The following is a 26,096-nucleotide window of genomic DNA, read 5'->3' as shown; positions in this document are numbered from 1 at the left end:
TCACGCCACCGAAAAGCTATTCGGCAGCGCAAGTGGAGACACGTCAGGCTGAGGAGTGAGTTTCACACATCCCAATCTACTATTTCATATATTTGCTAACATTACACTTATCCACATTCACCAGAGTGTTCAAATTGCAAAGTTAGAGGCTAGCAAACTTTGTAAGCATGTCAAACACATAGCCGAGGCTTCATACTAATGAGAGGGCTATAAATACAATCCTGAGTGGCGGGAAAGGTTGGAATGAAGGCCAAACAGTCTGTCAAAACAGACACATGGTGTCAGAAGGCAGTTTTTGGAGCAGTGGGCAGTATACCCACTTAATGCAACTGAAATGGCCCTAGATGAGCTAGCTTGATAAAACAGTGCTGACATTTCCCTTTTAGCTAGCTATCTAAATTATACATTCAGCATTTTGTCTATATTGATGCTGTTACAATAAACTAAAAGATGGATAAACAAATCATTTGTGAAACCATGATGTGATGTATGACAGGATTGGATGTTGCATGCAATTTCAATGTTTGAGATGCTTTGTGTCTAATAAAAAGCATGAGCTGGCGCACACCCAGAGAACATCACTTAGTGTAGAGGTGCTGACCAATGGAGAATAAACTATAAGCTGTAAAAACAAATAAAGAGAGTCGCACACTCTATGTATAAACTCCCAGTAATTTATTGGGTAAGAAAGCACCAACGTTTCGGCATCACTGTGCCTTCTTCACCCTTTATTTGTTTTTAGAGCTTGGAGTTGCTTTGTGTATCAGCAAATTTGCTTCACATTATCTCACTGCAACACTGCATCCAAGTTGCTTGACAAGCATTTCAAAGAATTGTCAGTCAACAAGAGGAGGCTGGTGGGAGGAGCTATAGGAGAACAGGTTCATTGTAATGTCTGGAATGGAATAAATGGAATGGTATCAAACACATCAAACATATAGAAACCACGTGTTTGACTCCATTTCATTAATTCCATTACAACCATTACAATGAGCCTGTCCTCCTATAGCTCCTCCCACCAGCCTCCACTGCAGTCAACATGAGCTTCCCGCCCACTCAACCTATTAGTTCCCCACCCACTCAGCCTATTAGTTCCCCACCCACTCAGCCTGTCTTTTCAGTTTCACTTTTAGTTAGACATAAGAGAAAGCAAATTGTCTCAAATTATTACATTATGGGTGATATTTTGGTCACTCAAAAGGCTATTTTAAATGGGAATCAGAATGACTGTGTGGACCCCCCTGGATCAGTGTTAAATTTAACACTGAAGAATTTGTTGTGTAGGCCTAGTCTACAATTTCATTTAGGCTAGAGTTACAGATAGAGATAGCGACAGTGTGTGTGTGTGTGTGTGTGTGTGTGTGTGTGTGTGTGTGTGTGTGTGTGTGTGTGTGTCTGTGGAAATCAAAACCCATTGGGAGAGAAGGACAGAGGGGAGGAACCTTGGGGTCTGCTCTTCCAATGGCATTTCAGAGTCTAGGAAGGAAGAAAAGTTACTTTTGGAGTTGATCACACGATTAAAACTTCATGAGAGAGTGTCTGGCTGGAATCATTCCGCTATGTCAGTTCTTAATGATTATGAAAGCATAATTCGTAGGCTAGTAGAGGAATTAGGATACACTTGTAGCGAAGTGAAACATGTTCTGGAGACGCAATACGGAATTGAGAGGGGAGCTAGCACTTCATCCATCTATCAATTCTGCGCTGCACGAGACATACATCGCTATGACTACTCACGACTTGGAAGGGAAGGTGTAAATGCTGTGGTTGCAGCGGTCACTAGAAGTGGACCAGTTTGTGGCAGGAAGGTAATGACAGGTATGCTAAGAGCTGCTGGCTTCAGGTTGGGAGAGAGAAGCGTCAGACAGGCACAGATACAGATGAAACCAGTCTACGCTCAAATGCGAAGAGAGGGCACCGCCAGCCGAATGAATCCTCATGTGTACCCTGCAGAATATGTGGGGCAACAACTTCAGATGGATAAAAATGAGAAGCTCAGTGATTTTGGTGTAACTGAAGTTCTGGCATTTGACAGTTTCAGTGGCAAAATTTTGGGGTTTTCAGTAATGCCGATCAAGAACAACTTGACCATTTATGATGAGGTCTACAGAGACATCTGTCTGAAACACGGCTTGTTCGATCAGCTAAGTGTTGACTATGGTAAGGAATTCTACCTGTGCCTATACCAGCAAGACAACCTCCAAGCACATCGCACCAACATCAACAGGCCCCCTTACATTCAGAGTGAATCCAGAGAGAACCATGAAGCAGAGAGAAAGTGGGTTGAAATCAATGCCAGGGTAAATGACCCCATCAAGCACGCACTATGCAGCATGACAAAGGATGGTTTGGTGGACATTGATGACCCGTGTACCAAGTTCTGCGTCTCCTCATTTGCAAGAAGATGCTGCACAATTGGAATCGAAAACGTAATTCCAGCATGGAATGCCCATACCATTTCCCGCCAAGGCATTCCAGATGTTTTGTTTGCCAACGACCTAAAGGCAGCGAGAATCACTCAGGATCTCCTCCCCCCAGCCAACGTCCTGGCAGCAGATTACATCAGACATGGAGGAAGCCTTACCCACCCCAAGATCTTCGGGAACGACCCCCTTGATGGCCAGCTTGACCTTCAGCAGCAGAGAGAGGACATCTTCTCAACCCATTATCCTTCCTTTGAGAACATATTTTACAGTGCAGTTCATGGCCATTATGAAGTGTTTAAAGATGCTCTTCTGACCTACATCGACATAACTCACAGAATGAGTTAAAAGCAAAGTGACATTTGGAACATATGGCAAAAGACAATAGGCTACAAAGGCAAATTTGCCAAGAAATTAACTTTTCTCTTTGAAGAACAACTTTCATCAGCAGTGGATAAATAATGAAAATTTTGTAATTGAGTGGCAGTTGTTGAGTACTTAGGCCTGTAGGCCTATCTGACACCCTACCTGACAAATATGATAATATTATTATAAAACTGGCCTAAAAAGTTATGAGGAACATTTAATCTGTTCTTAAATATTTAATTTCACCTCGGAGAGCGCCACGGCCCCCCCTCTCGGTCTCTCGACACAGAGGAAGATAGGCCTCAGTTTATCCTACCCCAGATTAGCCTACTCATAAGGGAACCAAAAACTGACCGCTATGACATAGGCTATCTGTGATGCATGGCTCGTAATACATTTTTGCATCCTTTTGGAATTCAGCCGTCATCATCGGAACCACCCGTAGATAGGCTAGTAAAAGGGAATTAGAATATCAACAAAACAGACTAACCGAAATGCTTGCATTATCTTGTATTGATTTTCCAATGTAGGCTAATGTAAAAACAAAATATTTTCACACAATTAAACAAACATTTTAGTGCAAGCCATCTATCGGTGATTTGTTCAAGGATGGGAGGAAAGAAGGATGCATACAGATGTAGGATCTTCATTTGAGCCAGTTTGCTACAGCAGGAAAATAATCCTGAATTATTATGTTGATTATAATTAAATGGATATTTTTCGTCAGGGCAAATCAAGTCTGAAATATCTAAGTGGAAATTACACACTTTACAAGCCTTTTAAAACTCAAATACACTATAAGTTTGCATTTCCTGCTGTGCAACAAAAGAGTGATCAAATGAATATCCTACATCTGTTGGGCCTAGGCTATCCCAAAACAGGGCCACCGTCTACGCTATAGACGGTGCGTTTGTCTCAGCTATACCGCTAACCTATGCTACCACTTGTTCCCCATACATAGAGGCCAAGACATGTTATAGGTTATAATAATGGACTGTAAAATTGCTGTCTCAGGCGGGGCTTTATCCGAACCCCTGGCCCCCTCCCCCATGGCTATGCAACGGCAACAAGTGATCCAACAAATTGTGTACAACATTATTGAGATGATTGCAATATTAAAGTTGACTGTTATTATGACAGTTTGATGTAAGTCCCTCAGCACATGGCCCTGTCCGTGGGATAAAATGCAAAACTACAAAGCAGAGGCTCCTATCATCAGGTTTTCAGTCATCCCAGATATAACAGCTGCCATAGAGGTCAAGGCCATCAGGTCTTCAGTCGTCCCAGATATAACGGCTGCCATAGAGGTCAAGGCCATCAGGTCTTCAGTCATCCCAGATATAACGGCTGCCATAGAGGTCAAGGCCATCAGGTCTTCAGTCATCCCAGATATAACAGCTGCCATAGAGGTCAAGGCCATCAGGTTTTCAGTCATCCCAGATATAACAGCTGCCATAGAGGTCAAGGCCATCAGGTTTTCAGTCATCCCAGATATAACAGCTGCCATAGAGGTCAAGGCCATCAGGTTTTCAGTCATCCCAGATATAACGGCTGCCATAGAGGTCAAGGCCATCAGGTTTTCAGTCATCCCAGATGTAACGGCTGCCATAGAGGTCAAGGCCATCAGGTTTTCAGTCATCCCAGATGTAACGGCTGCCATAGAGGTCAAGGCCATCAGGTTTTCAGTCATCCCAGATGTAACGGCTGCCATAGAGGTCAAGGCCATCAGGTCTTCAGTCATCCCAGATGTAACGGCTGCCATAGAGGTCAAGGCCATCAGGTTTTCAGTCATCCCAGATGTAACGGCTGCCATAGAGGTCAAGGCCATCAGGTCTTCAGTCATCCCAGATGTAACAGCTGCCATAGAGGTCAAGGCCATCAGGTCTTCAGTCATCCCAGATGTAACGGCTGCCATAGAGGTCAAGGCCATCAGGTTTTCAGTCATCCCAGATGTAACGGCTGCCATAGAGGTCAAGGCCATCAGGTTTTCAGTCATCCCAGATATAACAGCTGCCATAGAGGTCAAGGCCATCAGGTTTTCAGTCATCCCAGATATAACGGCTGCCATAGAGGTCAAGGCCATCAGGTTTTCAGTCATCCCAGATGTAACGGCTGCCATAGAGGTCAAGGCCATCAGGTTTTCAGTCATCCCAGATGTAACGGCTGCCATAGAGGTCAAGGCCATCAGGTTTTCAGTCATCCCAGATATAACAGCTGCCATAGAGGTCAAGGCCATCAGGTTTTCAGTCATCCCAGATATAACAGCTGCCATAGAGGTCAAGGCCATCAGGTTTTCCAGTCATCCCAGATATAACAGCTGCCATAGAGGTCAAGGCCATCAGGTTTTCAGTCATCCCAGATGTAACAGCTGCCATAGAGGTCAAGGCCATCAGGTCTTCAGTCATCCCAGATATAACGGCTGCCATAGAGGTCAAGGCTATCAGGTTTTCAGTCATCCCAGATATAACGGCTGCCATAGAGGTCAAGGCCATCAGGTCTTCAGTCATCCCAGATATAACGGCTGCCATAGAGGTCAAGGCTATCAGGTTTTCAGTCATCCCAGATGTAACAGCTGCCATAGAGGTCAAGGCCATCAGGTTTTCAGTCATCCCAGATGTAACAGCTGCCATAGAGGTCAAGGCCATCAGGTTTTCAGTCATCCCAGATATAACAGCTGCCATAGAGGTCAAGGCCATCAGGTTTTCAGTCATCCCAGATATAACAGCTGCCATAGAGGTCAAGGCCATCAGGTTTTCAGTCATCCCAGATATAACAGCTGCCATAGAGGTCAAGGCCATCAGGTCTTCAGTCATCCCAGATATAACGGCTGCCATAGAGGTCAAGGCTATCAGGTTTTCAGTCATCCCAGATATAACGGCTGCCATAGAGGTCAAGGCCATCAGGTCTTCAGTCATCCCAGATATAACGGCTGCCATAGAGGTCAAGGCTATCAGGTTTTCAGTCATCCCAGATGTAACAGCTGCCATAGAGGTCAAGGCCATCAGGTTTTCAGTCATCCCAGATGTAACAGCTGCCATAGAGGTCAAGGCCATCAGGTTTTCAGTCATCCCAGATATAACAGCTGCCATAGAGGTCAAGGCCATCAGGTTTTCAGTCATCCCAGATATAACAGCTGCCATAGAGGTCAAGGCCATCAGGTTTTCAGTCATCCCAGATATAACAGCTGCCATAGAGGTCAAGGCCATCAGGTCTTCAGTCATCCCAGATATAACAGCTGCCATAGAGGTCAAGGCCATCAGGTCTTCAGTCATCCCAGATATAACGGCTGCCATAGAGGTCAAGGCCATCAGGTTTTCAGTCATCCCAGATATAACAGCTGCCATAGAGGTCAAGGCTATCACCACAGCAGCAGTTAAACTGGACAACCTTCTATTCAACACCTTCTATTCAACTCATTCACAGGCAGACAGAAACACTTTCAAATTTTTCCAATAATTTAAATCAGTCTTCCAATTGTGCAACATTTGTAAATACGGAAGTGGTGTTTCACTTCAAAACATTGATAATTGGTGGGGCCATCTAATGGATTGGTTTGTCACTTGTCCTGACTCTTGGCTAGGATCAGACATGGGCAGTATTTCTGTTACATGTATTTGAAATACGTATTTTCAATTACTTTTGAGTATTTTGTCATTTGTATTTCCCCGGCCTGAACTACATCCAATGTACAGGTAATTGACAACATAAAGGAAACACCAACATAAAGGGTGTTAATAGGGCGTTGGGCCACTACGAGCCAGAACAGGTTCAATGCGCCTTGGCATAGATTCTACAAGTCTCTGGAACTCTATTGGAGGGATGCGACACCATTCTTCCACGAGTGCTTCCATCATTTGGTGTTTTGTTGACAGTGGTGGAAAACGCTGTCTCAGGCGCCGCTTCAGAATCTCCTATAAGTGTTCAATTGGGTTGAGATCTAGTGACTGAGTTGGCCATGGCATATTGTTTACATTGTTTTCATGCTCATCAAACCATTCAGTGACCACTCATGCCCTGTGGATGGGGGCATTGTAGTCCTATGGGGACATAGCTATGGTAGCCAAAATAATGGCCTGCCCAGCATTTTTATACATGATGGGATGTTAGTTGCTTAATTAACTCAGGAACTACATCTGTGTGGAAGCAAATGCTTTCAAAATACAGTACTAGTCAAAAGTTTGGACACACTTACTCATTTAAGGGTTTTTCTTTATTTTTACTATTTTCTACATTGTAGAATAATAGTGAAGACATCAAAACTATGAAATAACACATATGGAATCATGTAGTAACCAACAAAGGGTTAAATAAATCAAAATATATTTTATATTTGAGATTCTTCAAAGTAGCCACCCTTTGCCATGATGACAGCTTTGCACACTCTTGACATTCTCTCAACCAGCTTCATGAGGTAGTTACCTGGAATGCATTTCAATTAACAGGTGTGCCTTGTTAACAGTTAATTTGTGGAATTTCTTTCCATCTTAATGCGTTTGAGCCAATCAGTTGTGTTGTGACAAGGTAGGGGTGGTACACAGAAGATAGCCCTATTTGGTAAACGACCAAGTCCATATTATGGCAAGAACAGCTCAAATTAGCTCAGTCATCATTACTTTAAGACATGAAGGTCAGTCAATCCGGAAAATCTCAAGAACTTTGAACGTTTCTTCAAGTGCAGGCGCAAAAACCATCAAGCGCTATGATGAAACTGGCTCTCATGAGGACCGCCACAGGAAAGGAAGACCCAGAGTAACCTCAGCTGCAGAGGATAAGTTCATTAGAGTTACCAGCCTTAGAAATTGCAGCCCAAATAAATGCTTCACAGAGTTCAAGTAACAGACACATCTCAACATCAACTGTTCAGAGGAGACTGCATGAATCAGGCCTTCATGGTTGAATTGCTGCAAAGAAACCACTACTAAAGGACATCAATAATAAGAAGAGACTTGCTTGGGCCAAGAAACACGAGCAATGGACATTAGACAGGTGGAAATCTGTCCTTTGGTCTGATGAGTCCAAATTTTAGATTTTTGGTTCCAACCGCTGTGTCTTTGTGAGACGCAGAGTAGGTGAACGGATGATCTCCGCATGTGTGGTTCCCACCGTGAAGCATGGAGGAGGAGGTGTGATGGTGTGGGGGTGCTTTTCTGGTGACACTGTCAGTGATCTATTTAGAATTCAAGGCACACAACCAGCATGGCTACCACAGCATTCTGCAGCGATACGCCATCCCATCTGGTTTGCGCTGAGTGGGACTATCATTTGTTTTTCAACAGGACAATGACCCAAAACACACCTCCAGGCTGTGTAAGGGCTATTTGACCAAAAAGGAGAGTGATGGAGTGCTGCATCAGATGACATGGCCTCCACAATCACCCGACCTTAACCCAATTGAGATGGTTTGGGATGAGTTGGACGGCAGAGTGAAAGAAAAGCAGCCAACAAGTGCTCAGCATATGTAGGAACTCCTTCAAGACTGTTGTAAAAGCATTCCCCATGAAGTTGGTTGAGAGAATGCCAAGAGTGTGCAAAGCTGTCATCAAGGCAAAGGGTGGCTACTTTGAAGAATCTCAAATATAAAATATATTTTGATTTGTTTAACACTTTTTTTGGTTACTACATGATTCCATATGTGTTATTTCATAGTTTTGATGTCTTCACTATTATTCTACAATGTAGAAAGTAGTACAAATTAAGAAAAACCCTTGAATGAGTAGATGTGTCCAAACTTTTGACTTGTACTGTACATGTACATTTATCCCTCATTTACTCAAGTGTTTCCATTATTTCAGCAGTTACCTGTATTTGGTAACAAGATACTTTCGAGAACTGTAATTTATATTTTCCTAAATAAATTTCATACAAAATACTTTTCTATACCATTTTTTATAGCGGTTCACAATTTTTTGGCCCCCTTTCACCAAAAAGTTTCAATTTTCCACCCTTTTTTTTTTTATCTAAAAAATGTATTTTTGATACATTGGTCTTTAGAGTATCTTGATACATAACATTTTGCCCGTCTCTGGTTAGGATTAGTCTCTTTGCCTCCCCAGATTCTGCGTTCCAACTGGGTTATTGATGTTTTCTGTCATGGACTTTACTTTTCTGGTCCTTGAATGTGTTGTCATTACATTTGAAAGTCTAAAAATAAAACTGTCCAACAAGAAGCAGGTATTTGACTGGTCAGTTTAATGGCCATATTAGGTATAAGTATTTTGTATGTGACCAATACCTCTGGTGCACGGCTTAAATGGCAGCAGATCTGCCAATAAAGCAATGTCTAATTACAGTGCATTCGGAAAGTATTCAGACCCCTTGACTTTTTCCACATTTTGTTACGTTACAGCCTTATTCTAAAATTGATTTTTAAAAGTGTATATCATCAATCTACACACAATACCCATAATGACAAATCAAAAACAGGTTTTTAGAAATGTTTGCAAAAATAAAATAAAAGAATAACTGAAATATCACATAAGTATTCAGACCCTTTACTCAGTACTTTGTTGAAGCACCTTTGGCAGCGATTACAACCTTGAGTCTTCTTGGGTATGACGCTACAAGCTTGGGACACCTGTATTTGGGGAATTTCTCAAATTCTTCTCTGCAGATCCTCTCAAGCTCTGTCAGGTTGGATGGGGAGTGTCGCTGCACAGCTATTTTCAGGTCTCTCCAGAGATGTTGGATTGGGTTCAAGTCCGGGCTCTGGCTGGGCCACTCAAGGACATTCAGAGACTTGTCCCGAAGCCACTCCTGCGTTGTCTTGGCTGTGTGCTTAGGGTCATTGTCCTGTTGGAAGGTGAACCTTCGCCCCAGTCTGAGGTCCTGGGCACTCTGGAGCAGGTTTTCATCAAGGATCTCTCTGTTCTTTGCTCCATTCATCTTTCCCTCGATCCTGACTAGTCTTCCAGTCCATGCAGCTGAAAAACATCCCCACAACATTATGCTGCCACCACCATGCTTCCAAGATTGAACTCTTTGGCCTGACGTGAAGCTTGGCATTCAGAAGCTTGGCATTCAGGCCAAAGAGTTCAATCTTGGTTTCATCAGACCAGAGAATCTTGTTTCTCATGGTCTGAGAGTCTTTAGTCAACAAACAGATCACCGACCATTTCGAATCCCACCGTACCTTCTCCGCTATGCAATCCGGTTTCCGAGCTGGTCATGGGTGCACTTCAGCCACGCTCAAGGTCCTAAACGATATTATAACCGCGATCGATAATAGACAGTACTGTGCAGCCGTTTTCATTGACCTGGCCAAGGCTTTCGACTCTGTCAACCACCGCATTCTTATTGGCAGACTAAATAGCCTTGGTTTCTCAAATGACTGCCTCGCCTGGTTCACCAACTACTTCTCAGATAGAGTTAAATGTGTCAAATCGGAGGGCCTGTTGTCTGGACCTATGGCAGTCTCTATGGGGTGCCACAGGGTTCAATTCTTGGGCCGACTCTTTTCTCTGTGTATATCAATGGCGTCGCTCTTGCTGCTGGTGACTCTCAGATCCACCTCTACGCAGCGACACCATTTTGTATACATATGGCCCTTCATTGGACACTGTGTTAACAAACCTCCAAACGAGCTTCAATTCCATACAACACTCATTCAGTAGCCTCCAACTGCTCTTAAACACTAGTAAAACTAAATGCATGCTCTTCAACGACGCTGCTTGCACCCGCCCACCCGACTAGAATCACTACTCTCGCCGGGTCTGACCTAGAGTATGTGGACAACTACAAATATCTAGGTGTCTGGTTAGACTGTAAACTCTCCTTCCAGACTCACATTAAGAATCTCCAATCCAAAGTTAAATCTAGAATCGGTTTCCTATTTCGCAACAAAGCCTCCTTCACTCATGCTGCCAAACATGCCTCGTAAAACTGACTATCCTACCGATCCTTGACTTGGCGATGTCATTTACAAAATAGCCTCCAACACTCTACTCAGCAAATTGGGTGTAGTCTATCACAGTGCCATCCGTTTTGTCTCCAAAGCCCCATATAATACCCACCACTGTGACCTGTATCGCTCTTGTTGGCTGGTCCTCACTACATATTCGTCGCCAAACCCACTGGCTCCAGGCCATCTATAAATCACTGCTAGGCAAATCCCCGCCTTATCTTAGCTCATTGGTCACCATAGCAACACCCACCCGTAGTCTGGCTCCAGCGATATATCTCACTGGTCATCCCCAAAGCCAACACCTCCTTTGGCGCAATTCCTTCCAGTTCTCTGCTGCCAATGACTGGAACAAATTGCAAAAATCTCTGAAGCTGGAGACACTTATCTCCCTCACTAACTTTAAGCATCAGTTGTCAGAGCACCTTACCGATCACTGCACCTGTACACAGCCCATCTGAAATTAGCCCGCCCAACTACCTCATCCCTATATTGTTATTTATTTTGCTCATTTGTACCCCAGTATCTCTATTTGCACATCATCTCTTGCACATCTATCATTCCAGTGTTAATACTAATTGTAATTATTTTGCACTATAGCCTATTTTATTGCCTTACCTCCATAACTTGCTAAATTTGCACACACTGTATATATATGTATTTCTGTTGTATTTTTGACTTTGTTTTGTTTTACCCCATATGTAACTCTGTGTTGTTGTTTTTATCGCACTGCTTTGCTTTATCTTGGCCAGGTCGCAGTTGTAAATGAGAACTTGTTCTCAACTGGTTTACCTGGTTAAATAAAGGTGAAATAAATAAAATAAATAAATAGGTTCCTTTGAGCAAACTCTGAGCGGGCTGTCATGTGCCTTTTACTGAGGAGTGGCTTCCGTCTGGCCGCTCTACCATAAAGGCCTGATTGGTGGAGTGCTGCAGAGATGGTTGTCCTTCTGGAAGATTCTCCCATCTCCACAGAGGAACTCTGGAGTTATGTCAGAGTGACAATCAGGTTCTTGGTCACCTCCTTGACCAAGGCCCTTCTCCCCTGATTGCTCAGTTTGGCCAGGCGGCCAGCTCTAGGTAGAGTCTTGGTGGTTCCAAACTTCTTCCATCTAAGAATGATGAAGGCCACTGTGTTCTTGGGGACCGTCAATACTGCAGACATTTTTTGGTACCCTTCCCCAGATCCGTTCCTCGACACAATCCTGTCTCAGAGCTCTACGGACAATTCTTTCGACCTCATGGCTTGGTTTTTGCTCTGACATGCACTGTCAGCTGTGGGACCTTATATAGACAGGTGTATGCCTTTCCAAATCATGTCCAATCAAGTTGTAGAAACATCTCAAGGATGATCAATGGAAACAGGATGCACCTGAGCTCAATTTCGAGTGTCATAGAAAAGGGTCCGAATATTTATGTAAATAAGGTATTTCAGTTTTTTATTTTAAATACATTTGTAAACATTTCTAAAAACCTGTTCTCGCTTTGTCATTATAGGGTATTGTGTGTAGATTGATGAGGGGAAAAAATAATTTCATCCATTTTAGAATAAGGCTGTAACGTAACAAAATGTGGAAAAGTCAAGGGGTCTGTATACTTTCCGAATGCACTGTATACAGTGAGGGAAAAATTATTTGATCCCCTGCTGATTTTGTACGTTTGCCCACTGACAAAGACTTGATCAGTCTATAATTTAATGGTAGGTTTATTTGAACAGTGAGAGACAGAATAACAACAAAAAAATCCAGAAAAACGCATGTCAAAAATGTTATAAATTGATTTGCATTTTAATGAGGGAAATAAGTATTTGACACCACTGCAAAACATGACTTAGTACTTGGTGGCAAAACCCTTGTTGGCAATCACAGAGGTCAGACATTTCTTGTAGTTGGCCACCAGGTTTGCACACATCTCAGGAGGGATTTTGTCCCACTCCTCTTTGCAGATCTTCTCCAAGTCATTAAGGTTTCGAGCCTGACGTTTGGCAACTTGAACCTTGAGCTCCCTCCACAGATTTTCTATGGGATTAAGGTCTGGAGACTGGCTAGGCCACTCCAGGACCTTAATGTGCTTCTTCTTGAGCCACTCCTTTGTTGCCTTGGCCGTATGTTTTGGGTCATTGTCATGCTGGAATACCCATCCACGACCCATTTTTAATGCGCTGGCTGAGGGAAGGAGGTTCTCACCCAAGATTTGACGGTACATGGCCCCGACCATCGTCCCTTTGATGCGGTGAAGTTGTCCTGTCCCTTTAGCAGAAAAACACCCCCAAAGCATAATGTTTCCACCTCCATGTTTGACGGTGGGGATGGTGTTCTTGGGGTCATAGGCAGCATTCCTCCTCCTCCAAACACGGCGAGTTGAGTTGATGCCAAAGAGCTCCATTTTGGTCTCATCTGACCACAACACTTTCACCCAGTTCTCCTCTGAATCATTCAGATGTTCATTGGCAAACTTCAGACGGGCCTGTATATGTGCTTTCTTGAGCAGGGGGACCTTGCGGGCGCTGCAGGATTTCAGTCCTTCACGGCGTAGTGTGTTACCAATTGTTTTCTTGGTGACTATGGTCCCAGCTGCCTTGAGATCATTGACAAGATCCTCCCGTGTAGTTCTGGGCTGATTCCTCACCGTTCTCATGATCATTGCAACTCCACGAGGTGAGATCTTGCATGGAGACCCAGGCCGAGGGAGATTGACAGTTATTTTGTGTTTCTTCCATTTGCGAATAATCGCACCAACTGTTGTCACCTTCTCACCAAGCTGCTTGGCGATGGTCTTGTAGCCCATTCCAGCCTTGTGTATGTCTACAATCGTGTCCCTGACACCCTTTAAGAGTGTGCTCCTAATCTCAGCTCATTACCTGTATAAAAGACACCTGGGAGCCAGAAATCTTTCTGATTGAGAGGGGGTCAAATACTTATTTCCCTCATTAAAATGCAAATCAATTTATAACATTTTTGACATGCGTTTTTCTGGATTTTTTTGTTGTTATTCTGTCTCTCACTGTTCAAATAAACCTACCATTAAAATTATAGACTGATCATTTCTTTGTCAGTGGGCAAACGTACAAAATCAGCAGGGGATCAAATACTTTTTTCCCTCACTGTATATTCCTGTGGAAGCAGGATGTATTTCTGACACACCTGTTTCTGAACATGGGCTTGTAAATGATCTGTTGCTTTGGTGTACAATACTTCTTGTTACTCTGCCATCGACTTTATTAGATCAAATTGGAGTTTCAAAACACAGCTCAAATGGCATCTCTATGACGCAGGGTCATAAAGCAACCCCAAATGTCTTCGGGTGGCATGTGTTTCTGACACCCAGTTAAGGAACATGGCAATGGCTGGAGTAGGTTACTGGCAGGGGGTATTTATTTTCACTACTTTTTGTAACTCTACCATTTAATATGTTTGTCCAATAATCTGTAAAGCTTGCTGAAAAACAACACAGCACCCCATTTTATCCAAATTGACTTCATGCTGAAAAAGTGAAGACCTCATAACCTCATACTGTGGACCACAGAGAGATCCGGTACAGGCCAGCACATTATTATGACCTTATTAGTTGACCCATGAAGTCCTTACATTGCTGACATTGGCAATCGTAATAGATTTACAGCGACATATGTGACCTGGATAATAAGATCTGAAAGAACCAAGCCCAGCTCAGTTGTTTTGTGGATCCATGCCACAGCATGTGACATTTCACATCTCGATTTAGACTGCTGATCCAGACTTCTGATTTAGTTTCTGCTGTTCTGCCTGTGGCTATGGTACCCTGACCTGTTCACCAGATGTGCTACCTTGTCACAGACTAGGCAGCCGCTAGTGGGCGCTAGATCTGCACTATAGGCTAGGATTGATGTGCATTCTTCGGTAATACACTTTTGTGTCCCCCATGGACTGACTCGTACATAAAGCATCCTCCATTCAAGCTGCAAAGGCATCATTTTCCTCCTTAACTAGCTTTAATGGCGAGCCACTGGGGGGGGGAAATGGGAAAGATATGTGTTTTGTCTTAATAAAACACTATTTTCCACCACCATTTTCAGATTTTCGGGCCACTTAGGATGTTGCACACCCTTGTCTGAAGGTGGTGTGCGACGTCCTAAGTTGCGACGTCCGTGTTTTATTAAGACAGTACCGTTCCGACGGCTCGCCATTAAAGCTAGTGAAGGAGGAAAAGTATGCCTTTGCAGCCTCCCTCCACTGGAGCTGCTGTCTTGACCCCTGAATGCTCAGCTATGAAAAGCCAACTGACCTGTTACACCCTCTATAACCACTGTGACTATTATTTGACACTGCTGGTCATCTATAAACCTTTACACATCTTGAAGAACGATCTAGCCTTAATGGCCATGTATTCTTATCTCCACCCGGCACAGCCAGAAGAGGACTGGCCACCCCTCGGAGCCTGGTTCCTCTCTAGGTTTCTTCATAGGTCCCTGCCTTTTCTAGGGAGTTTTTCCTAGCAACTGTGCTTCTACGTCTGCATTGCTTGCTCTTTGGGGTTTTAGGCTGGGTAAGCACTTTGTGACAACTGCTGATGTAAAAAGGGCTTCATAAAATACATTTGAATTTGATTGAACTGGCTGTGACATTTTGATGGATTGAATCATATGCGCAGTTGGCATATAAGTGAGGGGAACAAATCTGTAATATTCCAGAGGGCTATTTTGTCGCCCCCCTTTCATTTTCAAGCAACCTAATGCGCCACTTAGTTCATAGAACTGCGATTACGTGAGTATTTTTGAACAGTTGGAGCTATCAGCTATTCCCTGAAAGCCACAACTCTCAGGAACACGTGTGTTAGAAGGGACTGTGACAAAATCATATTTGATAGCAATGCAGGGGCTGCATCCACAAAGCGTCTCCCAGTAGAAAATTGGTCGTAAATTCTGAGAGTAGAGACATTTCTCTCCTACTCGTATGTGTAAAAATAAAAGCAATGCATGAAGCATCTTAGTCATAAGAGTCTCACCTAGTCGACAGATATTTAGGAGATCTCATGAGCTGTCCTAACCAATTAAGATTTACTAGCAGGTGTCTTGATAATGCAGGGAGTCAGTGGTTCGTGCGCCACATGCAATTGCTTTGGAGTTGTTCAAATAATGTTTTGATATTTCTATATGATCAATCCATAAATAATCTACACCTACATGCAACAGTATCTCTTGCGCTTTTGACAATAATTTCACAAGGCCAATTTCACATGATATGCCTAAATACTTATAACCACTAGGCGAATAAAAATAAACATGTTTTTCTTTCGATTATTTCATTACCTACATGGTGCTCTTTCATGTTATCCATTTGGAGCGCAACATCACGTTGCTAAAAAAGATACCTAAATTGGGCATGCCTATGAGTTGGGCAATTGAAGACATCTGGGGCATATGTTAAATTTGATTGTGTTCGAAGAAAATGATAGACCTTTCAAACATTGTATGCAATATTATCGGCAAGTGACTTGATAAACGGAGTGACGGGTGTGTTGATATAATAGTAATATTGTCAAAATTCCACTTTTAGCAACCATCAGAATTGGTTAAAAAAAGGTTATGCATGCCAACAAATTAGGCAAAAATCTGGAAAAATTAATGGAAACGTTTTACCATTGCAATATTCACCTTGGTTGTCTGAACTATGCCATAGAGTTCAGAGCGGGCAATGCCTCATCGTGACTGGTTATTCCCTATCATATAAAAAGGGGAAACATAGTTTGTTTTCTTTAATTAATCTTTCTTCTTCTTCTTCTTCTTCTGTGGATTTTATATCGCGGTTGGCAACCAACTTTAAAGTGCATTACCGCCACCAACTGGACTGGAGTGTGGACCACTTCGTCTTTCTTCTTCTTCTTTGCAGTTTAACGGCGGTAGTTGCCGTTGTTACCAAACAAACAGACTTGCTAGTTTAGCTAACCAAACCATCAGTCCTAGCTTGTTATTATGAAAATCGAATTCAACAATACCAATAATGTTTTCAATTCGACTTTTACTTTAAAAAGCAGCTTAAACAAAACATGTAAGAATTAACTATTTCTATTTCATTCTACTGTGTCTATATACCATGTGTTATTTAAACAATAATGCATGAGGAGGTGTGGTATATGGCCAATATACCATGGCTAAGGACTGTTCTTAAGCACGACGCAACGCGGAGTGCCTGGATACAGCCCTTAGCCGTGGTATATTTGCCACATACCACAAACCCCCAAGGTGCCTTATTGCTATTATAAGTGCCGTATTGCTATTATAAATGGGTTACCAACGTAATTAGAGCAGTTAAAATAAATGTTTTGTCGTGCCCGTGGTATACGGTCGGATATACCACAGCTCTCAGCCAATCAGCATTCAGGGCTCGAACCACGCAGTTTATAGCACCAATTATACCATGGCATTGTTGAATACTCGTTTTTAATTGGCTTGAAGGGTATACGGTCTGATATACCACGGCTGTCAGCCAATCACCATTCAGGGCTCAAACCACCCAGTTTATAACACCAATTATACCATGGCATTGTTGAATACTCATTTCTAATTGTCTTGAAGGGCATTCTAGTGTGCATTATTTCCCTTTATAAACTGTGTGGTTCGAGCCCTGAATGCTGATTGGCTGACAGCCGTGGTATATCAGACTGTATACTATTATAAACTAGTTACCAACGTAATTAGAACAGTTAAAATAAATGTTTTGTCGTACCCGTGAAATACCACGGCACACAGCCCAAAAACGTTAGTAAAGGTTCTGACTAACGGCGAGTAAACTGTAGGCTATAAAAATAGAGCTTCCAGTAATTTATTGGGTAAATCACCAACGATTCAGCACCACAATGGCTTCTTTAGGGTAATATCATGAATGTTTGAACCAGTAGGCCTCCCTCCAAGGAGAGGAGCTAACGTCAAGACCCTGCTACTACAGAGGGAGACCTACTGGATCCCCAATCTAAAAATGCTGACCCCTAGTGGTCTGAATATCGACTCTGACCTCAGGCCGTTTTTATCAACATGTCTCTTTATGAACATGTCGCCTAAATGAACATATTGTTTCCACAACTTATCAGCTTGCACATACTGTATGATGTCACCTGTGTTGATGATGCTTACCCTGTTTTATGTTTGAACTAAAAGAGTACGTGTAACAAAGATGAAATGAAATGGAAACAATGAAACATAAATTAAATAATAATGATTTATGATGTTAATACTATATACAATATTTAATCATGTTGCAATATGATGATGAAAATAATAGGTTCATATATTCAACATGCCGTAAACTATTGTATTTTTTTTTACAGTTCCACTTTTTTATCCCTCATCACCCTAATTACTATAACACACCCTTTGCTGTGGTCATTGGCTGCACTAATTGCACTGTTTGTCTACATAACAAGGAGCAAGCACTCATGATATTACCCTGAAGAAAAGCACTGTGAAATGTTGGTGGTTTACCCAATAAATTACTGGGAGCTTATATATATAGTGTGTGCAACTCTCTATTTTTTATAGCCTGAAAATACAATCTACACAGGACATTCAAATCAGCAGGGCTGCGTTCAGTACGTTCTGGAACGTTCAATTGAACGGAAAACGGTGCTGAACTGAACGACCACTTGAAAAACGGGGAGGGGTTGGGGAACGCTGTCAGCAAGACCGCTGCCGTTTATACACGGCACTCATTGCTTCAAACCACACCTCACCAAACGGGAACAAACGTACCTCAAAGTATGTTCAATAACGTACAAGAACGTTTTGGGGAAACGGGTGGTTCAGTACAAACTGTTATAATAAGATAATACGATTATTGAAATACTGTGCTGGTGTTATGAACGTCGTCAGAATCGCACTGGACAGTTTTAGCCAACTGAAATGTGAGCCAAATAAAAGCGCCCAGCAACTTCAATAGATCATAGCCTACTGTAGATACATAACTAAACATTTAACAGTTTATGAGCTGTAATTGAAAGCCTAAATGTTTCTGTTCTAGCATTTAAATATGTATTTAATATGGTTTCAACAGATACATCAAACTAAGCAAAGCCCGAGGTAACAGCCAACTCTGTCATAAGCGTTTGAGGACTGAATGGCGCTTTCTAGACACCTGGGAACTCGGGGAATAAACGATGTCAGTGATCTTTAGGTCGGAAAGTTAGAGCTCTAGAAACATGCCAGAGTTTCCGACTTGGATGACGTTCAAAACGATTTTGAAGCTTTTCGAAGCTCGTTTTTCCCCAAGTTACCAGTTGTCTTGAACGCTCGGAAGTCGGAGATTTCCGAGTTCGGAGTTCCCAGTTGTTTTGAAAGCGGGAAGACGGTTATCCATCTGAACTTTGCGTCTAGCTTGTCGCACGTTTATTATTTGTACTACCGACAATACACCACTAGAGGGCAGGTGGTGAACGGTAATCATTGATGCACTCAAAAACTGTGGCGCACTATGAACACGGTACGTCTGTGTGGATGATCTCATTTGATGTAATATAAGCAAAGAAAGCTTTATTTGGGAAAAGGAAAAAACGAAGCACTACTCAAATAAAAGCAATAGACAGAAAATGAAAGAAATGCAGTCAAACCCAAGTCTCATCTAATTTTCTCTCAATTGTTTCAATTTTACTATCCGAGTGCAAAAAATAAGCTACAATGTTTTATTATCATGTAGGCCTACACATGTCCCATGCCTTTGGTGATTTACAGGCTAATAACGAATATGTAGCCTAATAATTACAATGTCCGAATTAATTCCTCGAATCTCTCCATAGTCTGCGTGTTGCCTGGTGTGCAATTACGCAATGGCCACAGTGGAGTTGGAGCTCGTGCCAGCAGGCAGCTTCTCTCTTGTTGTTACATAACCCATCTGATCAACAGACCCGCGGAATCCATCCACTACACCGGGGCTCTTCAATCCTGTTCCTGGAGATATTTCGTCCTGTAGGTTTTCGCTCCAACCCTAATCTAGCCCACCTGATTCTAATAATTAGCTAGTTGATAAACTGCATCAGATTAGTTACAACTGGGGTTGGAGCTAAAACCTAAAGGAGGGTAGCTGTCCAGGACCAGTATTTATAACCACACTGACTACACTGTAAACAATACTCTACTGCTCGCAATGCAATGTTTACTCACTGATGATTGTAGTCTCTCGTTTGGTATTAGAACCATCATCATTGTATGATAGGCTATTCACAGGACAAGAGCAGCCTAATATGTTTTATTGAGCAATATATCAAATGTAGCCCTTTATTTATAATGGTACAGTTCAGTTGTATTTTTCCTGAATTATGTATATTATATGTGGCCTCTTGTCTCTAACGGTTTTTTCTTAGGGAAAACTTAAATTAAATTAGGTAATACTATTATTGATCACATTTTAACCCGATTTTTTATTTATAATTTCCTTATCAAAATTATTGTAACTGTTTTTCTCAATATGTGCTGCTGTCCTATTGTTGTCTGAATATAATAATGTCCTTAAATCCGTGGAGCTGTCCTGCTCTAGGCTACGTCAGAAATCGTGCCCAGCCAAAACACAACAAACCGAGCCACGCTGTCCACTGCCAAACCAGTGGCTGCTGCGGGCGCCCACAAACACTGACCCGGAATCAGTTCAAACAGCCGTCATCGGTCATCCTATCCCTTCCTACTGTGTTAAAATCACTAACACTGATCTCTAATCAGTGCTAGCGTGGACTCCAGCTCAGACCGAACAAGGCTTGGCAACCAGTGGTAGTCACACCCCTCTCTTGTATCAAATGGGTATTTAGGGATTTTGACGGACGTTTGCAGCGACTATTACTGATTCAAGACTGCCCTAGCAACCCGGTGGATGAGCCAACCATAGCAGCGCAAAGCTAGACCCTCTGCTGCTATTTGAGTCATGCCTGCTTGGAGAGAGGAAACGACTGAGATCCGAGAGAGCTGAGGAACAGCGTGGCTGGCGGTCCAAATGCAGGACTGTAAAAAAAATAAATACACTTCTGGTACTCTAAAGGCACGGTAGTGTGAATGAAGGAGGTATGGAATGAAGATTTGAGCACAGGAACAGGTTTGACGTGAGCGGCAAGCTTTGATGTTACAGTGGATCGATCACACTGTAGATGTAGGCTCATTTCTATAATTTGTTTTATTACATTGTGTTGTCACTTTCGGTGGCAAAATTGACACTTGTAGCTTTCATTCAAGCTCCTATTTTAGGAGACTTTGTGAGTTACCAGATATTATTTACGAATCATAATATAAACAGTAAAAGAAGACCACATTCAATTTGACTCTCTTCTTTGCTACATTGATTCGTGCGTCACACAGCTCAAATCTCGAGTTGGAGGATAAACGGAAGAAGTGATCAAACAGTCGTGTACAAGGTGTTCCATGATGGAACACAATCATTCTTCACCGTGAGGATGAACCACAGAACCAGCCCCGCCAAGCCTTACGATTTTCTGCTCAAGTTTCTCCTGGTCGGGGACAGCGATGTGGGAAAGGGGGAGATACTTGCTAGCCTCGAGGACGGAGCCAGCGAGTCTCCATATGGCTACAACATGGGTGAGTGTCCAGTTTACAACAGTGTAAATACAAAGAAACAAACAACACATTTTCATTTCAAATATTTATTTATAGAAAAGGTTTAACATTACATGTTATGATCACCAGGAATCGAAATATTGAAATGAAAATATATTGATTGTGCAACACAAACCAGTGGTCACACGCAGTCCATTTTGCGCACAACTCGTTCTGGCTGGTACATGTCATCTGAGGCCAGGAAAGCGCAGGGGTCGTCATTCCTTAGCTAGCGGGTGCACATTCTTTAAGTTTAGGCGGTTATATTTGGGATTAGTGGACTAAGATCAAGGCTGGGCATGTTATCGTGGACGTCTGAGAGTCAGGCTCTATCCCAAATGGCATCCTACTTCTGACTAGGGCCCATATTACTCTGGTCAAAAGTAGTGCCATTTAGGACCAGAATGTGGATGATCATCATGAGTGACAAGACATATTATGGCCTTTGATGATGTCACCCACCAGTGTCAGAGCTTGACAGTCACCTCTTTTCTAGGGGGAAAAAAATCATAGATGTTTTATTACTGGAGATATTGACTGACTTGTTGCACTCTGCCATAAGAGGTTTACTCTGTAATATTACAGTTATCTGTCAGACTACTGGTTGCCCCCCCAAATCTAGCTCTCCCCCACCCATCTCTCTCTCCCCCCATCTCTCTCTCCCCCAATCTCTCTATCTCTCCCACCCATCTCTCTCTCTCTCTCTCTCTCTCTCCCCCAATCTCTCTATCTCTCCCACCCATCTCGCTCTCCCACCCATCTCTCTCTCCCACCCATCTCTCTCTCCCACCCATCTCTCTCTCTCTCTCTCTCTCTCTCCCCCCATCTCTCTCTCTCTCCCCCCATCTCTCTCTCTCTCTCCCCCCATCTCTCTCTCTCTCCCCCCATCTCTCTCTCTCTCTCCCCCCATCTCTCTCTCTCTCTCCCCCCATCTCTCTCTCTCTCTCCCCCATCTCTCTCTCTCTCCCCCCATCTCTCTCTCTCTCCCCCCCATCTCTCTCTCTCTCCCCCCCATCTCTCTCTCTCTCCCCCCATCTCTCTCTCTCTCTCCCCCCCATCTCTCTCTCTCTCCCCCCATCTCTCTCTCTCTCTCCCCCCATCTCTCTCTCTCTCTCCCCCATCTCTCTCTCTCTCTCCCCCCATCTCTCTCTCTCTCTCCCCCCATCTCTCTCTCTCTCCCCCCCATCTCTCTCTCTCTCTCCCCCCATCTCTCTCTCTCTCTCCCCCATCTCTCTCTCTCTCTCCCCCATCTCTCTCTCTCTCCCCCCATCTCTCTCCCCCTCCCCCCATCTCTCTCTCTCTCTCTCTCTCCCTCCCCCATCTCTCTCTAATATTCTTTATCCATATCCCTTAATATCCCTAAATAAGAAATCCACACCTTAACAATGTACCACATGTGCCACAATGTACCTTGTACCTGAACGTAAAAGGAGTGTAATGAAAGCCTGGCCATATAATGTCTCATCACATGTTGTTTTTCACAATGCTAACTTGTGTGCTACCCTAAAGGTGGTAGGTAGATGTTGATTTCAGGCATGTCCAAGCTTGTTTCTGCAACTGTGGAAAACTCTCTCCAGGGTTGGTCGAAGGCATGTCCAAGCTTGTTTCTGCAACCGTGGGAATACTCTCTCTCCAGCGTTGGTCGAAGGCAGCTCAGGCATCAGACAGCTATTCACGCAAAGCCCACACCAATGCTTTCCAATAAGTCAATACCTCTGTTACTGCCTGAGCCACAGTTTTTCCACAGCAATCATCACACACACTGCAAGAAGAATGCTGAGGGGAAACAGAACAGCTACTGCAGGGCATGATACAATAATTGGGTTGTGAGCATAGATACATATTTCTGTTCTCGGTAAATTAATGAACAATAAAGTGCATCTTATGTTTGTATTTAATACAGACTTGCTCATCCTGGATGTACAGATAGCTGACTCTGCCCATGATGTTGTGGACATGTTAATGAGGTTCATGAGAGCAGAGTGTACCTCAGGGACTGACTCTTCAAATTCCACGTCTGGGGAGAGAGTACCTCAGGAAGAGGGTTGGGTAGTTTACTTTCTAAATGTAATGTTAGTTACTAGTTACCTGTCAAATTGTAATCAGGAAAGTAACTTTTGGAGGACCCAAACTCAGTAAAGTAATCTGATTACGTTCAGTTACGTTTAGACTATGTTCCCCTTAAGAGGCATTAGAAAAATACAAAAATGAATATTAAAATTGAACGACCTCTTTTGCAAGATAAATCAGTGTTAGAGTTTACATAGCTGGCCATACATTTGTTGCATTGTACTTTATGGGTTGGTTATGTAGGCTTCATTGCTTTGTACTACAGATAATGATACAATTAGACTGTCTTTATATTAAAAACCAAAGTCTATCAGATTTCCAGTCATTCCAATTAATTTCATCTGCCTACCCCTTGATCTTCAAGAATAGGACTTGGAAAAATAGATTAGCCAAATAGTTTTACCGGAGCATAACCCAAAAACGATGGACTTATTAGCCTACTCTGTTGTTTATGATTTTGTTGTCATTGAGGACTGATTGGGCTTATTGCCTCGAGTTGAAAAATAAATGCTGCTCTCATGGAATGACATGCTTTCAGTTTGAGCACTACCGAAAAGTGCTATTTGCATGTGAAAAATGAATGCCATATGCTGCGTTTGTTATAGACCTATTGTTAAAATTTTTGTTGGTGACACTTTGACATATCGATAATTTGCAGCTGTTTGTCTATTAAAAGTGTGCTTAGTTTTCGCATGTGTCCGTTAGGCCTACTAATAGTTTTTTGGAATCAGCACAAATTCGATTGAGCAATAAAAGCCCCACCTTCTTAAAATAAACTTGTTTTTGACAGTATGGAGCACAATACCACAGTGGAGTTTAGAAAGGAGGAACTCCCTCAAACTTTTATTCCATAGGCTGGGATCTGCACTACGCAGCTGTTGCAAGAGCGCATTTTTCACAGGTTGACGTTTATTGTCATGAGTCTTGCCCTGGAGCCAGAACTGAGCGGTTTCCACTAGATAGGAAAGCTGCAAAGTCAAAATTGGCTATATTGTAAAAATTTGCTTTTTGTTCTTAATTTAAGGGTAGGGTTAGGCATTATGGTTAGCATTGTGGTTAAGGTTAGGTTTAAAATCTGATTTTATGACTTTGTGGCTGTGCCAGCTAGTGACCACCCACTGGACACACCACGTAATTTCAACATGGATAATTGGGTATTATTTGGTTGAGACGTTGATCAATGAGATTACAACCTATATTCACCCATGCAAAAAGACAGCCAAAAGTTAGTTGAATTTCCAAAAGTGTTAACGCTATGCGTTCAACCATCTAAAAGCACCACCAAATTCCAATGAAAAAAAACAATGTCAGATTTTTGGTTTAGTTGTCACAAAATGTCTGTAACTGTGCTTTCCACCACTTTTAAAAGCACAACAAAATTCTAAATGGGAATACAATGTCAGATATTTAGTTTATTTATACAACAGATTGTGTTATCACTGTGCTTCATCTAATAGCAGAACCAAATTACCTGGATGGCAGTTGAGATTACATTAAAACTACATGGTGCAAGTGATCAAGGCCGTTCGAGATTCTGTGCAGATTATCACAGTCCTGTGACGACCTATGCATGCTATCTTGAACATGCACGCTTTATATGATTACATAATATTAAATATATAGTTACAAGTAATCTCAATGTGGCCATGGATGTTTTATTCATTTTAAGGTTGAACGTTACATTCGTTTTGTCATGACTTGCCCTCATGGGTTGAGGATCAAACATTCCTGCTAGGCAACGGTTTGAACACCCCCTTTCCTGGGGGCCAGTTTTATGACTTAACAGACGGTCATAAATAGTTTGCAGAAAATGACTCCTTTTGGTCTCTAGTATGGGAAGAAAGAATTTCCCTGTGAGACAAAGGAAGTCTTCCCGCCAAGACTCCAACATCCAAAAGTGGATAATGAAACAATATTCCTACTAAAAAGAATGTGGGAAATGGTCAGTGGGGATCTAAAGAATAATCATGTCATATTGTTTATTATTTTGTGATGTCATTAAGGATGGTATCAAGTAATAACTGTAACTCGGAAAGTGTACATATTCTATCAAGTTTACATCTAAATGTTGTGTAGAATATATGATTAAGTATGAGAGTATTTTGGTGAAGATAGGAATGTGATTTTAGTCTTCTAATGAGATAATAGTTTTTCATATAAACTATGCACAGTGACTAGCCACGCCCCGAGTGACATCAGAGATCGTGTAAACATGATGGAACGCCCCTTTTACCCCGAGTGCATAAAAAGCCTTGAAAAACAAATCAACCTTTAGACCAGCAGACGTGAAGCGTGAGCCAAACATTGCAAATGGTTGAATTTCTACCAGACCAGTAAGTCCCACGGCTTAAAATGGTTGACACTCTACAAGACGAAGAAGCGTGAAGCTGAAGCTACACGTTACAAAATGGTTAGACTAGAAAGACCAGAAAATGTGAGACGTTAGTCCACACGTTTGAAATGGAGAAACTCTGAAACTCTCAACCTCTACACGAGGTGAAGAAGAAGACAATGCACTAGACCTTATCATCTCAGTCTGCAGCTGGCATGTATAGTCATCTAGAGAACTTTCACTAAAGACACGAGTTGGAAAGGACAATCCCCCTCAGACAACCACTGGTACATCTGATGTATCCATTCTAACCACCACTATGACCAGAAACTCAAGGACCAAGGACATTGAGATCTCTGGTGGGTAAACCAGAGTCTTACATCATCAACTCAACTATCGAGGACAGCAACACGTAAATACACTGCTCAAAAAAATAAAGGGAACACT

General features: G+C 42.5%; 1 protein-coding gene across 2 annotated transcripts in view; it reads left to right on the top strand.

Moving 5' to 3' along the window:
- Positions 1-20,352: 20,352 nt before the first annotated feature.
- The window catches only part of LOC121547721 (ras-related protein Rab-40B-like), a 44,648-nt gene continuing 38,904 nt past the window's right edge, over positions 20,353-26,096 (top strand). The window contains exons 1-2 of one of the 2 annotated variants that reach the window (XM_041859134.2): positions 20,353-20,786; positions 20,993-21,229. In XM_041859134.2, coding sequence (XP_041715068.1) covers positions 21,088-21,229 — 142 coding nt within the window. In that variant the 5' untranslated portion in view covers positions 20,353-20,786; positions 20,993-21,087. Of the gene's footprint in view, positions 21,230-26,096 lie in introns of both variants that reach the window. The other variant, XM_041859133.2, reaches the window with a different exon arrangement.

This window comes from Coregonus clupeaformis, chromosome 31 (genome assembly GCF_020615455.1).
Source record: "Coregonus clupeaformis isolate EN_2021a chromosome 31, ASM2061545v1, whole genome shotgun sequence".
NCBI lineage: Eukaryota > Metazoa > Chordata > Actinopteri > Salmoniformes > Salmonidae > Coregonus > Coregonus clupeaformis.
This window is presented reverse-complemented; position numbering and strand designations above follow the sequence as displayed.